Here is a 16,105-nt window from a genome sequence, read left to right as displayed (position 1 = left end):
TAAATGTGAACACAGAGGTGGGATACATACTGAAGATCCAAAAAGATCTAAAATCCTGATTGTTTATTTGGAATTTTCATATTTGCTGAAATAAAATCAGTGTGTTGACGGTGAACAGTGCACGAAATATTTGATGAAAGCATTTTAAATGTTGGTGGAAACTTCAAGCTAGAATGCTGAAGAGGCAAGACTGATGCTCCAGTGTTGGCAAGGTTTTCTGTTTATAAACAGCAGTGTCAAGGTTTCGCTCAAAGGCTGTGTGTGTGTGTGTGTGTGTGTGTGTGTGTGTGTGTGTGTGTGTGAGAGATTGAACCAGCATGATAAGTTTTATTTATGCACAGAGGTCACATGCATGCACGAAAGACAGAGACATACATGAAAAACACAATTATCTCCGTTTTTATCAACCCCATCCAGGTCAATGCTATATCATCAGGGGTTGCTATGGAAACTACTCTTTTCCACTTGCATCACCCCCTTTTTTGCTGCTGAAATCTTTGCTGGATTCAGATTTGATTATTTTCACTTTAGTTTGACCAACTAGTGACGAGTGTTGATGTGTATCAGAGACATTTACGCAACCTGATTTGAATCTGACGTGTTGGGAGCTTCTAACACGTCATAGGATATTACAATATGAACAGCGAGATCTTAACAAACAAAGATAATAATTATGTACTTGGCACTTTGTTGGCAGAGAACCAAAATTAAGAAGAAGAAGGAGAAGATGAAATAAACTCTCAGCATCTTCTACGCATTCATAAAACCGGCCTTCATCCCTGAACATTTGAATATGTAGATCCAGAACATATGAAGGAAAAGAGAAACAGGTTCAGGTGCATGACAGACTACATCTTCAGTATCACTCAGCAAAACAGACTTCACCAACTTTTTCACTGATTAAAGTCTGTCATATTTATGGAGGAAAATGTTTGCTGGTTTTCCCTCTGATGTCCTCTGACTGCTCAGAGGACCGGGCGAGTGGTTTTCAGGCAAAGGGTTCAGGCGATTGTTGTTTGGGAGCAAAGCTGGTGTAGTGCCAGAACTGGAGCTGGGGCAAGTGAGCAATGTAACCTGGCTCAGCAGCCTCTATGGACTTAATGGCAGAGGTGAGGGACTGACTTTTAGTGGTTGGTGAGCTGAGCTGGGCTGACTGCTGTTGGACTAGTCAGTGATATCAGCTGCTGCTGGTGACCTGGTTGATGTTTGGCTGTCAGCAAAGCTGTGGACTCGCTAGTTTTGGATCATAAGTAGTGTAAATAATAATGTAAAAATACAGATTTCTACAAAAAAAGTGAGACTTTTCAAAATAAAACTCTAAAGTACCAAATCTAAACCGGTCCTTCCAACACAGAACTCAATGACGGATGAGGTTTTGCAGGACAACCCTTCTGTTTAAAAGTCGCCTACTGCAGGTGGCTCGAATCCCGGGGAAGAGGAAGTTACCGTGAAGGACAGTGTGAGTCACAATCCATATCACATTTGAATGTTTTATTATTAGATAAACAAAAATAGTTTTGGTTTTACAATTCAAACAAGGAAGTACACTAAGCAGAGATCACCTGGTAAAAGACGAGGGGGAAAAAATAAACTACGTGCAGAGAATTTCAGCTCAGTTGATATCAGAGAAAAGTTTATTATCACCTGCCTTTTTTTAAGAGAATGACCATCTGTGAATACAAAGGGATCATTTTGAGACCGCCACAGGATAATTCACACTGCTGTCATGGAGCTAAACAGTAGTTAAACACCTAACTGTTACTTAAAAAGCTTTGGCAGTCATAAGAGGTGTCGGGCATGTTACATTAAGAAATGCTCTTTCTAATGTTTTCTCCTAAAATATATAATCAGTGGGACAAACTCAACAACTATATAAACAGAAAAAAAAGCAAAGCAAATCACCAGAAATATTAACACAAGATGATATATTATCATTAAAACAAAATGTCATTACATTAAAAAAAAGAAAGAAAAGAAATTGGCATCACCCTTTAAACAGAGCATTTTAATATCTAGCCATAATCAAAATACAGTTTTATACCACAATGGATATCCATCATTCGAGGAACAAAACTAACGCTCGCGCGACAATAAAGCACGACAGTTATTCTTTAAGCTTCGAGTCGTCTTAAGATGTGGGGGTCTGCAAAAGTTTTCATGTCAAGCAACTGCTTCGTAGAATGTGTATAAAGTCGTGGAGTGAAGTTCTGCGAATGATATTAATATTAAGAGAATATAAACTCTGAGATCCACACTGACACTTTGGTACTTTCTGTGCTTTGACTAAAGAGCAAGCTGTGCTCGGTCACTTCAGATACTACAATCCACGTGAAAAATAAAAAAAGGCTCTGTTGGACTTTTTCTAACCAAGTTCGGATTCAGCCGACGGCCCCGCTATGTTGGCTTGAAATGCATATTGAAGTTCTGTGCATAACCTACGAGGATTTTCATCTTGAATTCTTCTGGTTGACTTCTTTAAAAAACCAAATCAAGAACTTCTACACAAACTGAGAACAAGTCGATGATATGGAGAGAAATCTTTTCGTATGAAGGAATGCATGAAAACAAAGAGACGGCAGCGTTATGTGACACAGATGACATTATCAGGTAAACACGGTTGAGTTGCCTTGTTGCAGCTGGTGGTGGATCTGGAGCTTTGTGTGCACCTTGTCTGACCTCAGAGAAACTTGCTGGTAGGGAGACCCGGCTGACCCGCCAAGGTTTTTTTTTTTTTCTTTCGTAATCTCTGTACTTGGGCGGCACATTTTCAGGAAGCACCTGTATTTCCTCTTCCTCTTCTCTAGCTGGCTCTCATTGGTTGTCTTTTTCGCCTTGTGCACAAAAAAGCAACAGCAAGCATAGTGTGTGTGTGTGTGTGTGTGTGTGTGTGTGTGTGTGTGTGTGCGACACTTGGGGGTCTTCGCATGCAAAGAGCACAAGATAAGAACAAGAGCGAAACTGGCAAGCTCGAGCTGTTTCGATTTCCCTGGGAACACTTTCTGAACTGAGCGTAAACCAGGCCTGAGTGAGCAGAGAAACGACGACGGTCAAAGCAGTTTTTGTTCCAGAGTCTTTTCTTTTCTTTTTTTTTGTGTGTGTGTGTTTGCTGCAGCAGTTTGTAAAACGGTGTGACCGCAAAACAGCCGCCGCTACTCCGCTTTGTGGCAGTAAATGTCCTTCAGTGCTTTCAGCTCTTCAATCAGGGTCTTGTTTTGGTTTTCCAACACGGCCACGCGGTTTTCCAGACATTTGACGTACTCTTTCTTTTTCCTGCGGCACTCGCGAGCTGCTTCCCTGGAGACGAAAACAGAGAGGGGAAAAAAATATGTTTGAGTCGCTTGATGAAAAATGTCATTTAGACTCCAGATGAAATGCTAAGCTATGCACAGTCCAAGAGAGCAGATGTTCTCAAGGCTGTCAAGTTCAAGTTTTATTGGTAAACCCCTCTTCCACAGAAACACTTGGACATCTATAAAAGCAGTACACTGCCGCTCTGACCTTTACACTGCTTGTGACTTGTCGCATGAGAAAAACCCAAAAAAGTGTCAAAGCCAATCCCAAAGGCTGTTTCCACTTCCACGGAGATCCGGTGGTTAAGTGGTTTATTGACTCGTTGTTTTACGGCCTCTTTTGGAAGCTTTAAATACTCTGACATTTGAGTGACTGCATTTGTGATGAATGGAAGCTTATTTTCTCACATACTCTCGTGACCCCACTCACTTTCTCTCTAAACCCCCTTTTTAAGAATGAACCTGGTTTATGTCTTCACATCTCGTTTGAGGGTGATTATTTGGAACATGTCCTGCTACTGGCACCGGCTCCTACCTGTTTTTCATCAGTCGGACCTCCCTCTTGCGGGTGATCTCTTCCGCGTGCTGCGACGACGGGCTCTGCATGGTGCCCGGGGACGCCGCCATCACGATGCTCTGGGCCAGGCCCGAGTTGGGCGAACGCAGCTGGTAGGCGGGTATGTCTCCTGTGGCAGCTACAGGAGGGAGAGAAGATGGACAAGACAGTTTAGGACTGCAAATCCTGCAACTTTCCCCAAAAATCATATTTCTTTTCAGATTTTCCAGTTGTACTCAATCACACTCTGTTTCTTCACATTTTCCTCTTCAAGTATTTCACCAGAGGATGTCAGACCAGCCAAGTGCGCTTATCCGCTCTCCTTCCTGCCTTAAAAGATGAATTTCCTGTCACCATTACTGTCCTTGTGGACAGGTATTTGTTCTTAAATGACCCGGCTTGTTGGATTTTTCTTTTGTGTCCCTGTGTGTGCTCATTATGCAGGTGCACAACACAAAAGCACAGAGTGAGCCGACAAAAATCGATTTATTTTGCAGCAGTTACGAGCATGTGAAACCTCCACTCAGTATGTTGCAATAATTTCTTCTTTTTACTTGATGCAGAAGCTTTTTTTAGTCTTAAGGCCTTTAAGACTTACCCTGCAGTTCCTCTATCGGCCACTAGATGCTGGCTGAAAAACAAAAACCCAGAGACGCCCAAACTTCTCTTTTGAAATATTCTTTCCTCTAAACATTAAGACGTTTACACAGCACAGCAAGTGTAAAGAGTCGAGTTGTGAGCACTAATTATTTCTGATCTAGAATGACTTCATTTGTTCACACATATTAGTAATTTATGTTATAGGATTAGTGTCAGGTGACTGTAACAGTAGAAAAGGCGTTTCTGGCTGTTTCTTCTCGGTGAGGGAGGAGCTGCTGTTTCAAAATAATCAATGATTTCATCATATCAACACATTTAAATATTATATGCACTATCACCAGCCCTTTTTTTCCAGTGTACAAATGTCTGTCAAATGTCTATAGATAGTTAGATGTCTTATAATATGTATGTATTTAAAAAAAAATACATTTTTAATGTTTTTATGTTCATGTCTGCGCCTACCTGTCATGCCCCGTGTCTTTTAAACTGTACTGTGTCTATGCTTGTATAGACACAGTGAACTGGAGTCAAATTCCTTGTGTGTGTGTGTGTGTGTGTGTGTGTGTACACACACCTGGCCAATAAAGCGATCCTGATTCTGATATATAGATTATATAACTGTGCAGCCTAGTTACTTATTAGACCGTGTTCAGTTGAATCTAAATGAGCCACTTGGGTTTAATGCCATTAAAATAAAACAATATGTTTTGTTTGTTTATTTGCATATATTATGAACTCAAGAGAAGGAATTAGAGCTTTTCTAAGACTTGTTCGGTGTTCACCACGATCTGAACGAACTGTGTGCTGCTGATAACCGGCCCGGTTTGTTGCATTTATCAGTAAAAGCTGTGAGAGTGATCCTGGAGAAAGCAGCTTGCTTTTTTAACGTGCTGTTTGTGTTGAGTCAACAGTTGCATGACTCAACTGTTAACTGCTCTGCCTGCCTGCCTGCCGTCCCTCAGCATTTCAGTTTCTCTTCTGCACTTTGTTCCTGAGAACTTTCTATCTGCTAAATCCTCACACACACACACACACAGGCACACACACACTCATTCAAAATGAGACACAGCAGGTCTTTACACACACACATAAACACACAGAGTCTTTCTCATTGTGATAACAGAGTGACTCGGGCTGTGCTGACGTCAGTGTGTGCGTCTCACTCGCCCGTTTTGCATTCTCTCTTCCCTGCCTGGCCTCTGTTCCAGGAAACTGGAGTGACGTCAAACAGACGACTATCTTACCCCCCCCCTTACCTCCCTCCCTTTGCTGCCACCCACCCCTTCACTTCTTCTGTGCCTTTCTGCCTGACAACCACTGGCGGTTCAGAGAGCAGACTTTGTGTACGTGTATTAGTGTGTATGTGTGTGTGTGTGTGTGTGTATAACAGCGGGATACAGAAACACAACTCTGAGCTGTCAGAGTGCTTTTCCTGTGTTGAAACGAGAAGGACAGCTGTCCAATCTGTGCCACGGATCTTCCTCAATTTCACAACACGTCAAGTTAAAGTCATTTTAAAGTGACACAGAATATTTCTCTGCAAGGAAAAAAATCATTTATTCCAACAGCTGGATAAATTAAATATTGAAAAAAACACTTCAACTCTGACTGACAGCACATGCAATACATGCATCTCTCCAAACAACAGATGCAGACTTGTACACATAACATTGAAAATATGTGTAAGAGAAACTCTACCTGACTCAGTCTCATCCCCCGTTACAGCCATCTCTTGTTTCCAATAATCCAGCACCACGGTAGCACAAAACACCTCAGCACTGTGAAAACACTCTTCTACCTTCTCTTCCTTCCTTGCGTTGTACTAGAGTGTCTCTCCTTCTTCTTCTTCTTCGTCTCCTTTTTGCCTCTCAGCTCTCTCTCTCTCTCTGAATCAGAGTGGTCACTCGTCAACTTTGCAGCCCTATTACAATTACAGGCATTGACATCACAATGACATCACTCCTGCCCGCTGAAGTCAGTAAAACACCCTGGATTAAGAGTTCCTCCCCCTTCCCTTCCCTTCCCTCCCCCCCAGCGGATCAGACGCTGAAATAGAGAAACACAATGTGAGCCGGGGCAGAGAGAGAGAGAGAGAGAGAGGGAGGAGGGGTGGTAGTGTGGAGAGGGGGTTTTATTTTTAGCGCTAGTGACGCAACTAGAGAGACGCTCAACAAACAAGAGGATATTGTGTCCCAAGTGGCTGCCGTGCAAACTGTTGAGCACCCTGATTAGAGTTATTTTGTGTATACGTGTGTGTGTGTGTCTTAAGATGAGAGGAGTGGTGACGACATACATGCTGTATGAATTCAGCAGTATGACTTGTGGAGCTGACAGTTATTTCACAAAGCTTGTGAATGGACTTAATTTGCTTGAAACACTTACTGTGAAAATCCTTCATCACACTTATTATAATACGAACGTCAAATATTTGAGTAGTGAGACCGTCCAATCGTACATACTTCAGATAAACACTGTACATGACAATGTTCATTTAAAAAGAAAACTCGATTCTAAGACGTCAATGAGCCGAATCCAACAAAAGCACAAAACTGATTTCCTTGAATGTTCCTTTGATGTTTTTATTATAATGGAAGTGAAAAAGTCTTTGAGGTTTTCACAGCAATTGTTATCTTAAAAAAAATAAATGTCAATGAGCTGACCACACAATGTGTCATCACGTGTTTCGAGCATGAAAACAACGATTCTTATTGAGATGTCAGTGAAAAGCAAAGATGTGGAACTTTCCAGAGTATGGCTTGACTTTGGCTTTGACTTATTTATTATATATATACACACACACAAATTCCCAAACATTTGATGTCATCCCGGTCAGTGTAGAGTTGTTTTTACACCCTCTGCCGGCCTGTATAGTTTTGTTGTCCCCGGTGTCTGCTGCTTGACCTCGTTCTTATGAACCGCCGTCTTTGAAATGTTAAGGCTGGAAGCAGCCTGACGCTCGCTGCATCTCTCTGCCAGCAAAGCCAGAATTGAACCTTTGGTCAGTAGTTATTTTTTGACTTTTGACGTAACTACTAGCACTGTTTGTGCCATCCAGCTGGCCCTAGTGGAAGCGGATAAAAACAGCCACAGCAGTAGTTTTTTATACTTTTACTCGTTAAATAAGATTTGGCTGATGTGATCACCTAAGCGGTACCTCGTTAAGTAGAACGAGGCCTGCATGTGCATGACACTGGAATGGAAGATTTAAGATTTAAGCTGCAGATTTAAGAAACATTTGGAGTGGTAACTTAATTTAATAGGTTTTAATTAACTATGATGACTGTGATTATTCCCATCTGATTCTTAAAGCCGTGCAAACACACTGGTTTTCTGCGATGAAGCCAATTATTTTAATAAAACAATAATAAAAAGAAGCTTAATGCCAAACAAGCCACTACATATATACACAGTATATACACGTCTCAGCACCTATTGACTTTCCAGTTGGATCACTTGTTGAAGATCGTCATCATATGGAAATATGAGTGCATCCATAACAAACAGAAAAACAGTGTTTCCAGTTGAAACGGTTTATTCTTTTCTCTGCTGTTGAAGTTATCGACAAAACTAAAACTCGGATGACTGCACAGGGGAAACCCTGGGTTTTAAAATTGTGGGGTTTTCCTAGATTACTTTAGACTAAAGCATGCAACACTGACACTAGTCATCTGCTGCATTCCACACTTGTCCGTGCTTTAATGCGTTCTGCCTGCGTTTCAAGCAGCCAGGAGTTTCATTCATTTTGTCAGCATGCAAAAGGGAAGTCAGAAAAGGGAACTTGCATAGCATGCATTGCATGCAGGGAAACCTGCCTGAGGAATGTAGCCGTGGTGTACATGTTTGACATTTTATGATGCTACTGGAAAACTCAGAGAAACTTAGAGCCACGACAGAAGACGACGTCGATACGGCTGCTTCTGCTTAACCAACTTGGAAAGTTAGAAACCAGTTAGCTTCTGTGTTGACATAGTTATGTGTTCATAATGTAAACATACACTGAGCACACACTGCTTCTTTGAAATCACTCTTGCTGTAATTAAAGCTCTTTATGGTCTCTCTCAGGTAGATCAACTTCCATTCCCGCTCACACGTTTCCTTGTTCCCACCCCACAGCTGAGGTAAAGAATGGGTGTTTACAGTGTGGGAGCAGAGTGCAAGAGCAGACAAGCCCATTCACAGCGGATCATGAAATACACACTGTATGAGGAAAGATTTTGTTGTTGACTGAAGCAATGTGACATTCACTTTCACGTACAAATTGCAGAGCAGGGGATTTATTTGGTTCCGGAAACGCTTTGCTGTTTGATCTGTCTGGATCTGAAGGAACCAGTGACTATTCCCTGTGGGCACAGCTACTGTAGGAACTGTATTAAAAGCCATTGTGATGTGGAGGATCACATAGTGTAGCTAGACCTTCACACTGAGGCCTCAATGGCTGATTCAGAGGATGAGCTGAAGAAGGTTGATCACTGCCATGCTGGAGCTGAAGATGTGGCCTGTGATGTCTGCCCTTGAACAAATCTGAAAGTCCTGAAGGCCTGTGTGAAACATCTCCAGCCTCACTATGAAGGCCCTACATTTGGAAAATACGTCAACCTCACCAAGAAGCTCCAGGAGGACATGGGCTTTGGTCATAACAAGGTGAAGAGGATGACAGTGAGAAGATCTTTACTGAGCTGATTAGTATGATTGAGAAATGCAGTGATGGTGTGAAGAAGCAGATCAGATCCCAGCAGAAAACTGAAAGGAGTCAGGCCGCAGAGCTTCATGACAAGGAAAGACTCAGGTGGAGCAGCTCCGACACCCGTCCTCTTCAGTACTTTCAAGATGTGACGGAGGTAAGAGGGCAACTTCATGGCATGGCCAAAGATCTGTGGCTCTGACTGAAGTGGACGTTTTATCGGTAACTCAGGTTTACACAGTGCAGGTACACACCATGACTCATTTCCACCGTGGAGTCCAGACCACATTTATACGGGTTCTTTATGCAGGACTTTGGCTTCCCAACACTAAAGGAGGCACAGTTAAGTTGTGCTCAAGCACACTTCCTCGAGACTTATTGTGTGAGTATAAAGACCAACAAAGTGTTTCATTTCTTTTCATAGGCTGCAACCTTAATGTGCACACTCTTTTGAAATATTGTGGCAAGTAGTAGAAATGTCCTTTTCAAAGCATGTGGTGTTGCTACTATTGCTTGAGAAAAAGAGTGCAATGGAGACACAGAATACACTTCTGTTGGTGTTCTGCATTACAGGGATTGAGGTGACACTAATATTTAAGGACAGAGGCATCATGTCGCTATAAAACTCAGCATAAGTCTCAGCAAGGGGGGGCGGCAGTAGCTTGGGATCTGGAGGGTGGCCGGTTCAAGTCCATTATGGACCAAAGTATGGTGCCAGTTCACCGCCTGGGCACTGCTGAGGAGCCCTCGAACCCCACAACTGCTCTGAGGGCGCCGCCCTGTGTGGCTGCCCATCACTCCACCATCTCTCAAAATGCATGTAAAAAACTTGAGTGGAAAAAAATGAGGGATCAATAAATAATAAATAATATAGCAAGAACTGGACTGAGCTACTGGTTGGAGAAATCTTCGTGTGTGTGTGTGTGTGTGTGTGTGTGTGTGTGTGTGTGTGTTATGGAAATCCAGTGGACAGTCTGTGGCCGTCCTTGAAATGCCGCCCTGAAACTACACAGTCTAAAAGGTCGCCCATTAGTCCGTAACAGCTTCACAGTCTCTGGCCTCACCTGCACTCTGACGATGCTGACGGTGATGAAAGAACACATCCCTGAGTCACTGGTGAGTAAGCCCTGCTTCCACTTTCACAATTCAAGACATTTGACACCTGTGCTTTGGTCTTCTGTGCTTAGTCCACAAGGCTGTGTTGTGTTCTTTTTTAATATTTTCACACATTTCATTACAGTACTTTGTCGTCCTCGTCTAAATCCCTAATCATACTGACGTTCATTCGTTTATGAGCTGGCCCCAGGATAAACCAAAATTGTGGAACACTTTCTTCTGGGTCTTAATCCCATGAGTTCAATTGTGTTAAATTGAATTGTCATTTTAGCTTCTATTTATGCTGAGTCACTGTAGAAATTAATGTTATTCCTAGTGCTGCCAGATGTGCCGTGAGGAAATCGTGTTTTAGCGACGCATATAGCAACAGTTTCACAAATTTTCACGAGTATGCATACAATTTCACCAAAAACCCAGTTGAACCCTACCTTGGATGAGCACCTGTCCTCCCTGGATGAAGTATTGCTGTGAAGAGTCTCCGGGTTGCCCCGCACACTGTAGGATTGTAGCTCCAGGCTGCGGGGTGGGAGAGCTGGCCACCGCCAGGGTCTGTGAGCCCTGAAGGGCTTCAGCTCCGGAGCCGGTCAACTGGATGGCTCTCCCCTGAGTGAACGCAACTGTGTGTGTAGGGGGGGGAGGTCAAAGTACAGTCATGACTCGGCTGCAGCCTCAAGTGAGACAGATAAGCAAATTGGGAGACATGGGACATTTGTCGTGTCACGTAGCTGCGAAAGTGTCATTCATGCGTCTGGTGAAAACAATGAGACAGTCTAGTATATTTATAAGAAAGTCAACAAACAGTATACAAGAGAATACATAAAAACTTGATGAGAGGACTACAACTCCCAAGGAGCTTTGTGTATTATGTCATATATTTCACTGTTTCCTCTCCAGTCGTTTAAAATTATGTTCCTGTGCAGCAACAATGATGCCATTTATTGCTCCTGAGTGACTCATCAAAGATTTCTCAATGTGCTACAGCTTGGATTTGTGCTTCTGGTTGTACTCTATGTTCTCCATGGCAACAGCACTAAAGCACCTGTGCACATTTAAGTGATGCTGCAAACATGCAGTATGATGTATTTATGTAAGAAATGTGTACGTAGAATCACAGGAAATTCAATATTTACGTTGAGGCTGGTTCAAGTTCAGCTAACATGCCTGTTCGAGTGTGTACTGACTGTATTGTCCTGAGCTGGTCTGGTAGATGGAGGTCGGCGCTGATGCCGAGGCCACACTGGCCGCCGCCGCCGCCGCCTCCTCCTCCGTCTTCTCTTCATCGATTTTAGGAACTGCCGGTGAATCCGTTGAAAGCTCGTTGAGTATTTTTCTGGGTAAAAAGATAATTCCATGAACTGAGATAGACTTCACACACCGTATTCTTCTTATTATTGTTTTTTTTGTTTTTAATCACGGCCTTGACGTCTTCTCACCGATAAGATGGACGCCTGGAGAGAATCTCCCGCCTCTTCTGGGTGTCTGTGACGGGAGCGTCGTCGTCCAGCTCCGCCACAGTGGCAATCTGTAGAAAACAAATAGTATTAGGAAACGGTGAGTAATCCACAATATTTGTTTTTTGTTTTTCATTTTAATTTGGCATCATCTTCGCTTCCTGCACACAGGCCTATGGGTAAACTGGGAGTTGTTTGCTCGACAGACGTCAAAGCGGCGTTTTATTTTTAATCTTTCCAACCCATCACGTGTCTCCACAGTGTTCCATATAATGTGTAATTATTTGTGAATGTTTGAGTTCACCCCCCTCCTTTTTTTTCCAAGCATAATTTACCCCGGGGAGAATAAACTGGTTTACCCTCTGACCTGTCGAATGACAACAAACATAAATCCGTCCTTGTCGTGCGTGTGTGTCATCAATCAATAGGCTTTTATGACTCACGCCGGTGCGCAATGGTTTGTGTGTTAACAACACAAAGGCTGCCCTGACACTGTTAGAGGATAATGTCTGCGCCGCACACAAAAGGATAAGTCTGATTTATGCCAGGTTAAACAGGGGTGTGTCCATTTATTTAGAAATGTGGGAGAGGAAGTTGGGTCTGTGCTGTTTCAGGTTCAGTGAAGTCGCACAATGGCTGCGTTTCTGCACAGTTTGCGGTGTCTTAGAATTGTGTTTTCAGGAATCAGCGGCGCGGTATGTTTAATTCTGCGACAGTGTAATAATTACGGTGAAATTTCAGCCACAATGAAGTCAATATATTCACGCTATTATTGATGCGACGCACTGATAACGCAGAATCGTTTGAAACCAGGTTAAGAAACCACACTGTGGTTCATATCTGCTGCTGAGCTGCGCATTTGACACGTTTCATCTCCTGACTGGTTCCTCGTAAAAGATGCTTATCGCGAAACTGCGACGTAATCTGTGCCCTGCAAATGAAGCTGCACATCTGCTGCAAGATGTGAACTGATAAAAAGAAAAAAGGGGTGTGATATTTCATTTCCCATCAATAAACTGCTGAAACATCTGCACGTCTTGCACCACATTAATCGGTGAAGCGGTCAGATTGACGTGTGGACGGTTCGGGGAGCTGTCGTCCTGCCCAGACACAACAACATGCTCCTCAGCGTGAAGGTTAGACTGATGAGCTTAAACCTCGCCTCCTCCTACTCACATCAATCCTATTAACAGACACACTGAGACTGCATGCACTGCTCCAGAGTAGCTTTTACACATGGCACCTAAGTCCTGGTTCACTAGCACACTAACTCTGACATCGCTACTTCTGCAACACTGTGCTGCACTGTTTTCACCTTTTGTTCACAACACATTTACACCTTGACTTGGCTTGAGACTTGGAGACTGGAGAAATGACTTAAGACTTCACTTGATACCTGACTGCAAACTCGCACTGACAGATGTGACTTGAAAGACCTGAGCAGGACTTGAGTTTTGCTCTAACACATTGGGGATCTCGACATGGACTTGAGACTCCACTTGGAGTTGTCTTGATTGACTTGAGACTTGCTCCTAAAGATGTGACTTGAAAGACTTGAGAAGGGATCTGAAGGGACTTAAACACCAAAGGACTGCAGTATCTTGATGATATTTTGATATTGCTTGCTCTCACCTGGACACTCTGTATGACAGAGGTCTGAGGGGCCTGGATGACCCCTTGGACCTGCAGCATTTGACCGTCAGACATAGTGACGACAGTCACACCGGGAGACTCTGCTTCTGCCACCGACACCTGCAGGTACGGATCAAGTCACTCAACAATCCACACACTGTCCACAAACATCTGAGTGATGTAGTGACGCCCCTTCTTTATAACAAGGTGTATGTGTGTGTGTGTGTACCTGAGGAGATGGACTGCCTTCACTGTGGTCCTCCTCTCCATCTGTCAGCGAGTCATTTAAACTGTCGTCCATCTGAGGCGAGGCAGACGTATCCATTCCTGTCAGCCACCTAGACGGACGGACAGACAGCCACACATATTATTCAAAATAATGCAGAGGCCTGTTTATCAGATCATAAACAAATGAAGCCTTTTCATGAGATACCAAACTTGTTTCTCTTCATGGATCTGATAAGGCGGATTATCCTGACACATCCCTACATGATGGACCTTTTTTATACCTGCAATAAAACTGGGATTTCTTCATTTCTGAGCTGTTTACTGAATGATGGCATGTGTTATTGTCACGCTGACTGAATGTTTTCGACGCCCCAATATGAAAGTAAAAGTCAAAGCTGGAATAACTGTCACTATAATCTTTGGAGCTTAAACACCATTTAAAAGATACAAAACTAATATATTCGAATACGTTTATATGATGACACCGTTTATGTCTGTTGCAGTTCTGATATTTCAAACATGGGACTCTACCGAGAGAGTCAGAAAGTGTAACTGCAGTGCAGATATGAAACCACAGAGATCATGATGAAATTAAAGCATGATTCGTCTTGGAAATACCCACGCGTGTCTGAGGAACTGTTACAAAAGTCGACAACAGTAAACCTGTAAACATAACACTTTTTGTTTTTTATTGGTGTTCAGGTAACATAAACTGCACTTTAATATTTTTCATGTTTTTGTGATATTATTATGAAAATAAAGCTTTTATTTTGAAAGGTATAGCATGTAGGTAACATAATTATGAATGAATGAAGGCAGTGCACATGTATGGAGCAATAATGGAAGCGTTGATATTTTTCAGATTTGTTTGTGGGTTTGTTTTATTTTGAAGTGACCTCCCTGTACGTGACTCGGTCACGCTTGTTTTGCAGGCAGCTGCACGGTAACCGGACAGAAAGCAAACCGGGAGAACATTTCCATCCTGCATGTTGATCAGCTTAATTAAAAAAAATAAATAAAATAAAAAGCAGCAAAGTTTTTTTTAATGCAAAGTTTCGCAGCCGCAGACAGTTTGCACATTTCTCCTTCGACTCTGCACCGAGCGACAAAAAAAAAAAAAAGGTGACAGCTTTGCGGTGACTTACCGAAGTTTTTTTTTTTACGTAGTCTGACTCGTCACTAATTACAGTACAGGGTGGACTGCCTGTGCCTCCGCTCACGTAGGTTCACGTCAGCGCTGATGATGATGATGCTGTGCCGAAAATGTCGACCGACGGGTCGGCTTCACGTCCGAAGAGTGCCGGGGCGGAGCGAGAGCGTTCCCCGCCGAGACGCTTCCGCGTCGGTGTCAGGGAGTGGACGAGGATGGTTGCAGAGTTTATATAAATAAAAACAGATTTATTGATTCATAGCACAGAATATTCAATTTATCAGTAATTTATTAGAATATAACAATTTAAAGAGCTTTCCTGGCATGTTTCTGCTTCAATAATAAAGTTTAACTGCAAAATTTGAGATTATCTGTTAAAAAACAATAACTAAATATTTAAATTTATTCAAAAATATAACATGGTTTATAAAATGAAGTGATATCACGTTAAATTAATGTTATATAACGTGTTTATAAAGCGGAAATTAGGATGTTTTATAGCTAAAAGTGTGCGTCAGTTTAAGATTTTATATTTTTATTATTTATTTCACATTTTATATCCTCTAAATTAAATAGCAGATGTCGTTCAACTGTCAATTTTCGCATTTATTTTTTTATTTTATATATTTTTTTTCGGTGTTTTTCTATGGTTGTTTACACGTTTTGCAGTTCAGAGTCATGCTGCCATCTACTGGCTGAATATTTATTTATTTTTAACATTCAGGCCAGTGTTACATTTTATTTTAAAGTATGTGAAAGTGAAATACAGTGGTTTAAAGAGCTTTCCTGGCATGTTTCTGCTTCAATAATAAAGTTTAACTGCAAAATTTGAGATTATCTGTTAAAAAACAATAACTAAATATTTAAATTTATTCAAAAATATAACATCATTTATAAAATGAAGTGATATCACGTTAAATTAATGTTATATAACGTGTTTATAAAGCGGAAATTAGGATGTTTTATAGCTAATACAGGAGTAAAGTGTGCGTCAGGTTAAGATTTTATATTTTTATTATTTATTTCACATTTTATATCCTCTAAATTAAATAGCAGATGTCGTTCAACTGTCAATTTTCACATTTATTTCTCATATTTTTTTCAGTGTTTTTTTCTATGGGTACTTACACGTTTTGCAGATCAGAGTCATGCTGCCATCTACTGGCTGAATAAGCCAGATGAATTTATTTATTTGTAACACTCAGGCCAGTGTTACATTTTATTTCAAAGTATGTGAAAGTGAAATACATATCTGCTTCAGTGACAGCATGAAGGGTCACATGCATATTTATTATGTGGCATTAACAAAGAGCACTGGGTCTTTGCTACACTGTGTCTGTTGGTAATAAACCAGTTATCAGTTCCCTTTTTACATTTTTTAGAAGACAATACAAGGGAAAT

At 41.8% G+C, this 16,105-nt stretch overlaps 1 protein-coding gene across 2 annotated transcripts; it reads right to left on the bottom strand.

Moving 5' to 3' along the window:
* Positions 1–1,476: 1,476 nt before the first annotated feature.
* Positions 1,477–14,851, bottom strand: crema (cAMP responsive element modulator a). Of its 2 annotated transcripts, XM_010753602.3 has the most exons (8): positions 14,700–14,851; positions 13,556–13,664; positions 13,327–13,446; positions 11,677–11,765; positions 11,425–11,573; positions 10,672–10,860; positions 3,826–3,985; positions 1,477–3,294 (listed from the first exon to the last, which is right to left on the bottom strand). In XM_010753602.3, the coding sequence occupies exons 2-8, from the start codon at positions 13,649–13,651 to the stop codon at positions 3,150–3,152; spliced, it is 948 nt and encodes a 315-aa protein (XP_010751904.3). In that variant the 5' UTR covers positions 13,652–13,664; positions 14,700–14,851; the 3' UTR covers positions 1,477–3,149. The 2 variants fall into 2 exon arrangements, with proteins under 2 accessions (XP_010751904.3, XP_010751905.1); XM_010753603.3 differs by lacking the exons at positions 10,672–10,860; positions 11,425–11,573; positions 11,677–11,765; ... (1 more) ...; positions 13,556–13,664; positions 14,700–14,851 and adding an exon at positions 6,145–6,455 and having other exon boundaries at positions 1,613–3,294.
* Positions 14,852–16,105: the final 1,254 nt, after the last annotated feature.

Source organism: Larimichthys crocea, chromosome II (genome assembly GCF_000972845.2).
Source record: "Larimichthys crocea isolate SSNF chromosome II, L_crocea_2.0, whole genome shotgun sequence".
NCBI classification, from domain to species: domain Eukaryota; kingdom Metazoa; phylum Chordata; class Actinopteri; family Sciaenidae; genus Larimichthys; species Larimichthys crocea.
Note: the sequence above shows the minus strand (reverse complement) of the source record. Positions and strands in the feature narration are given on the sequence as shown.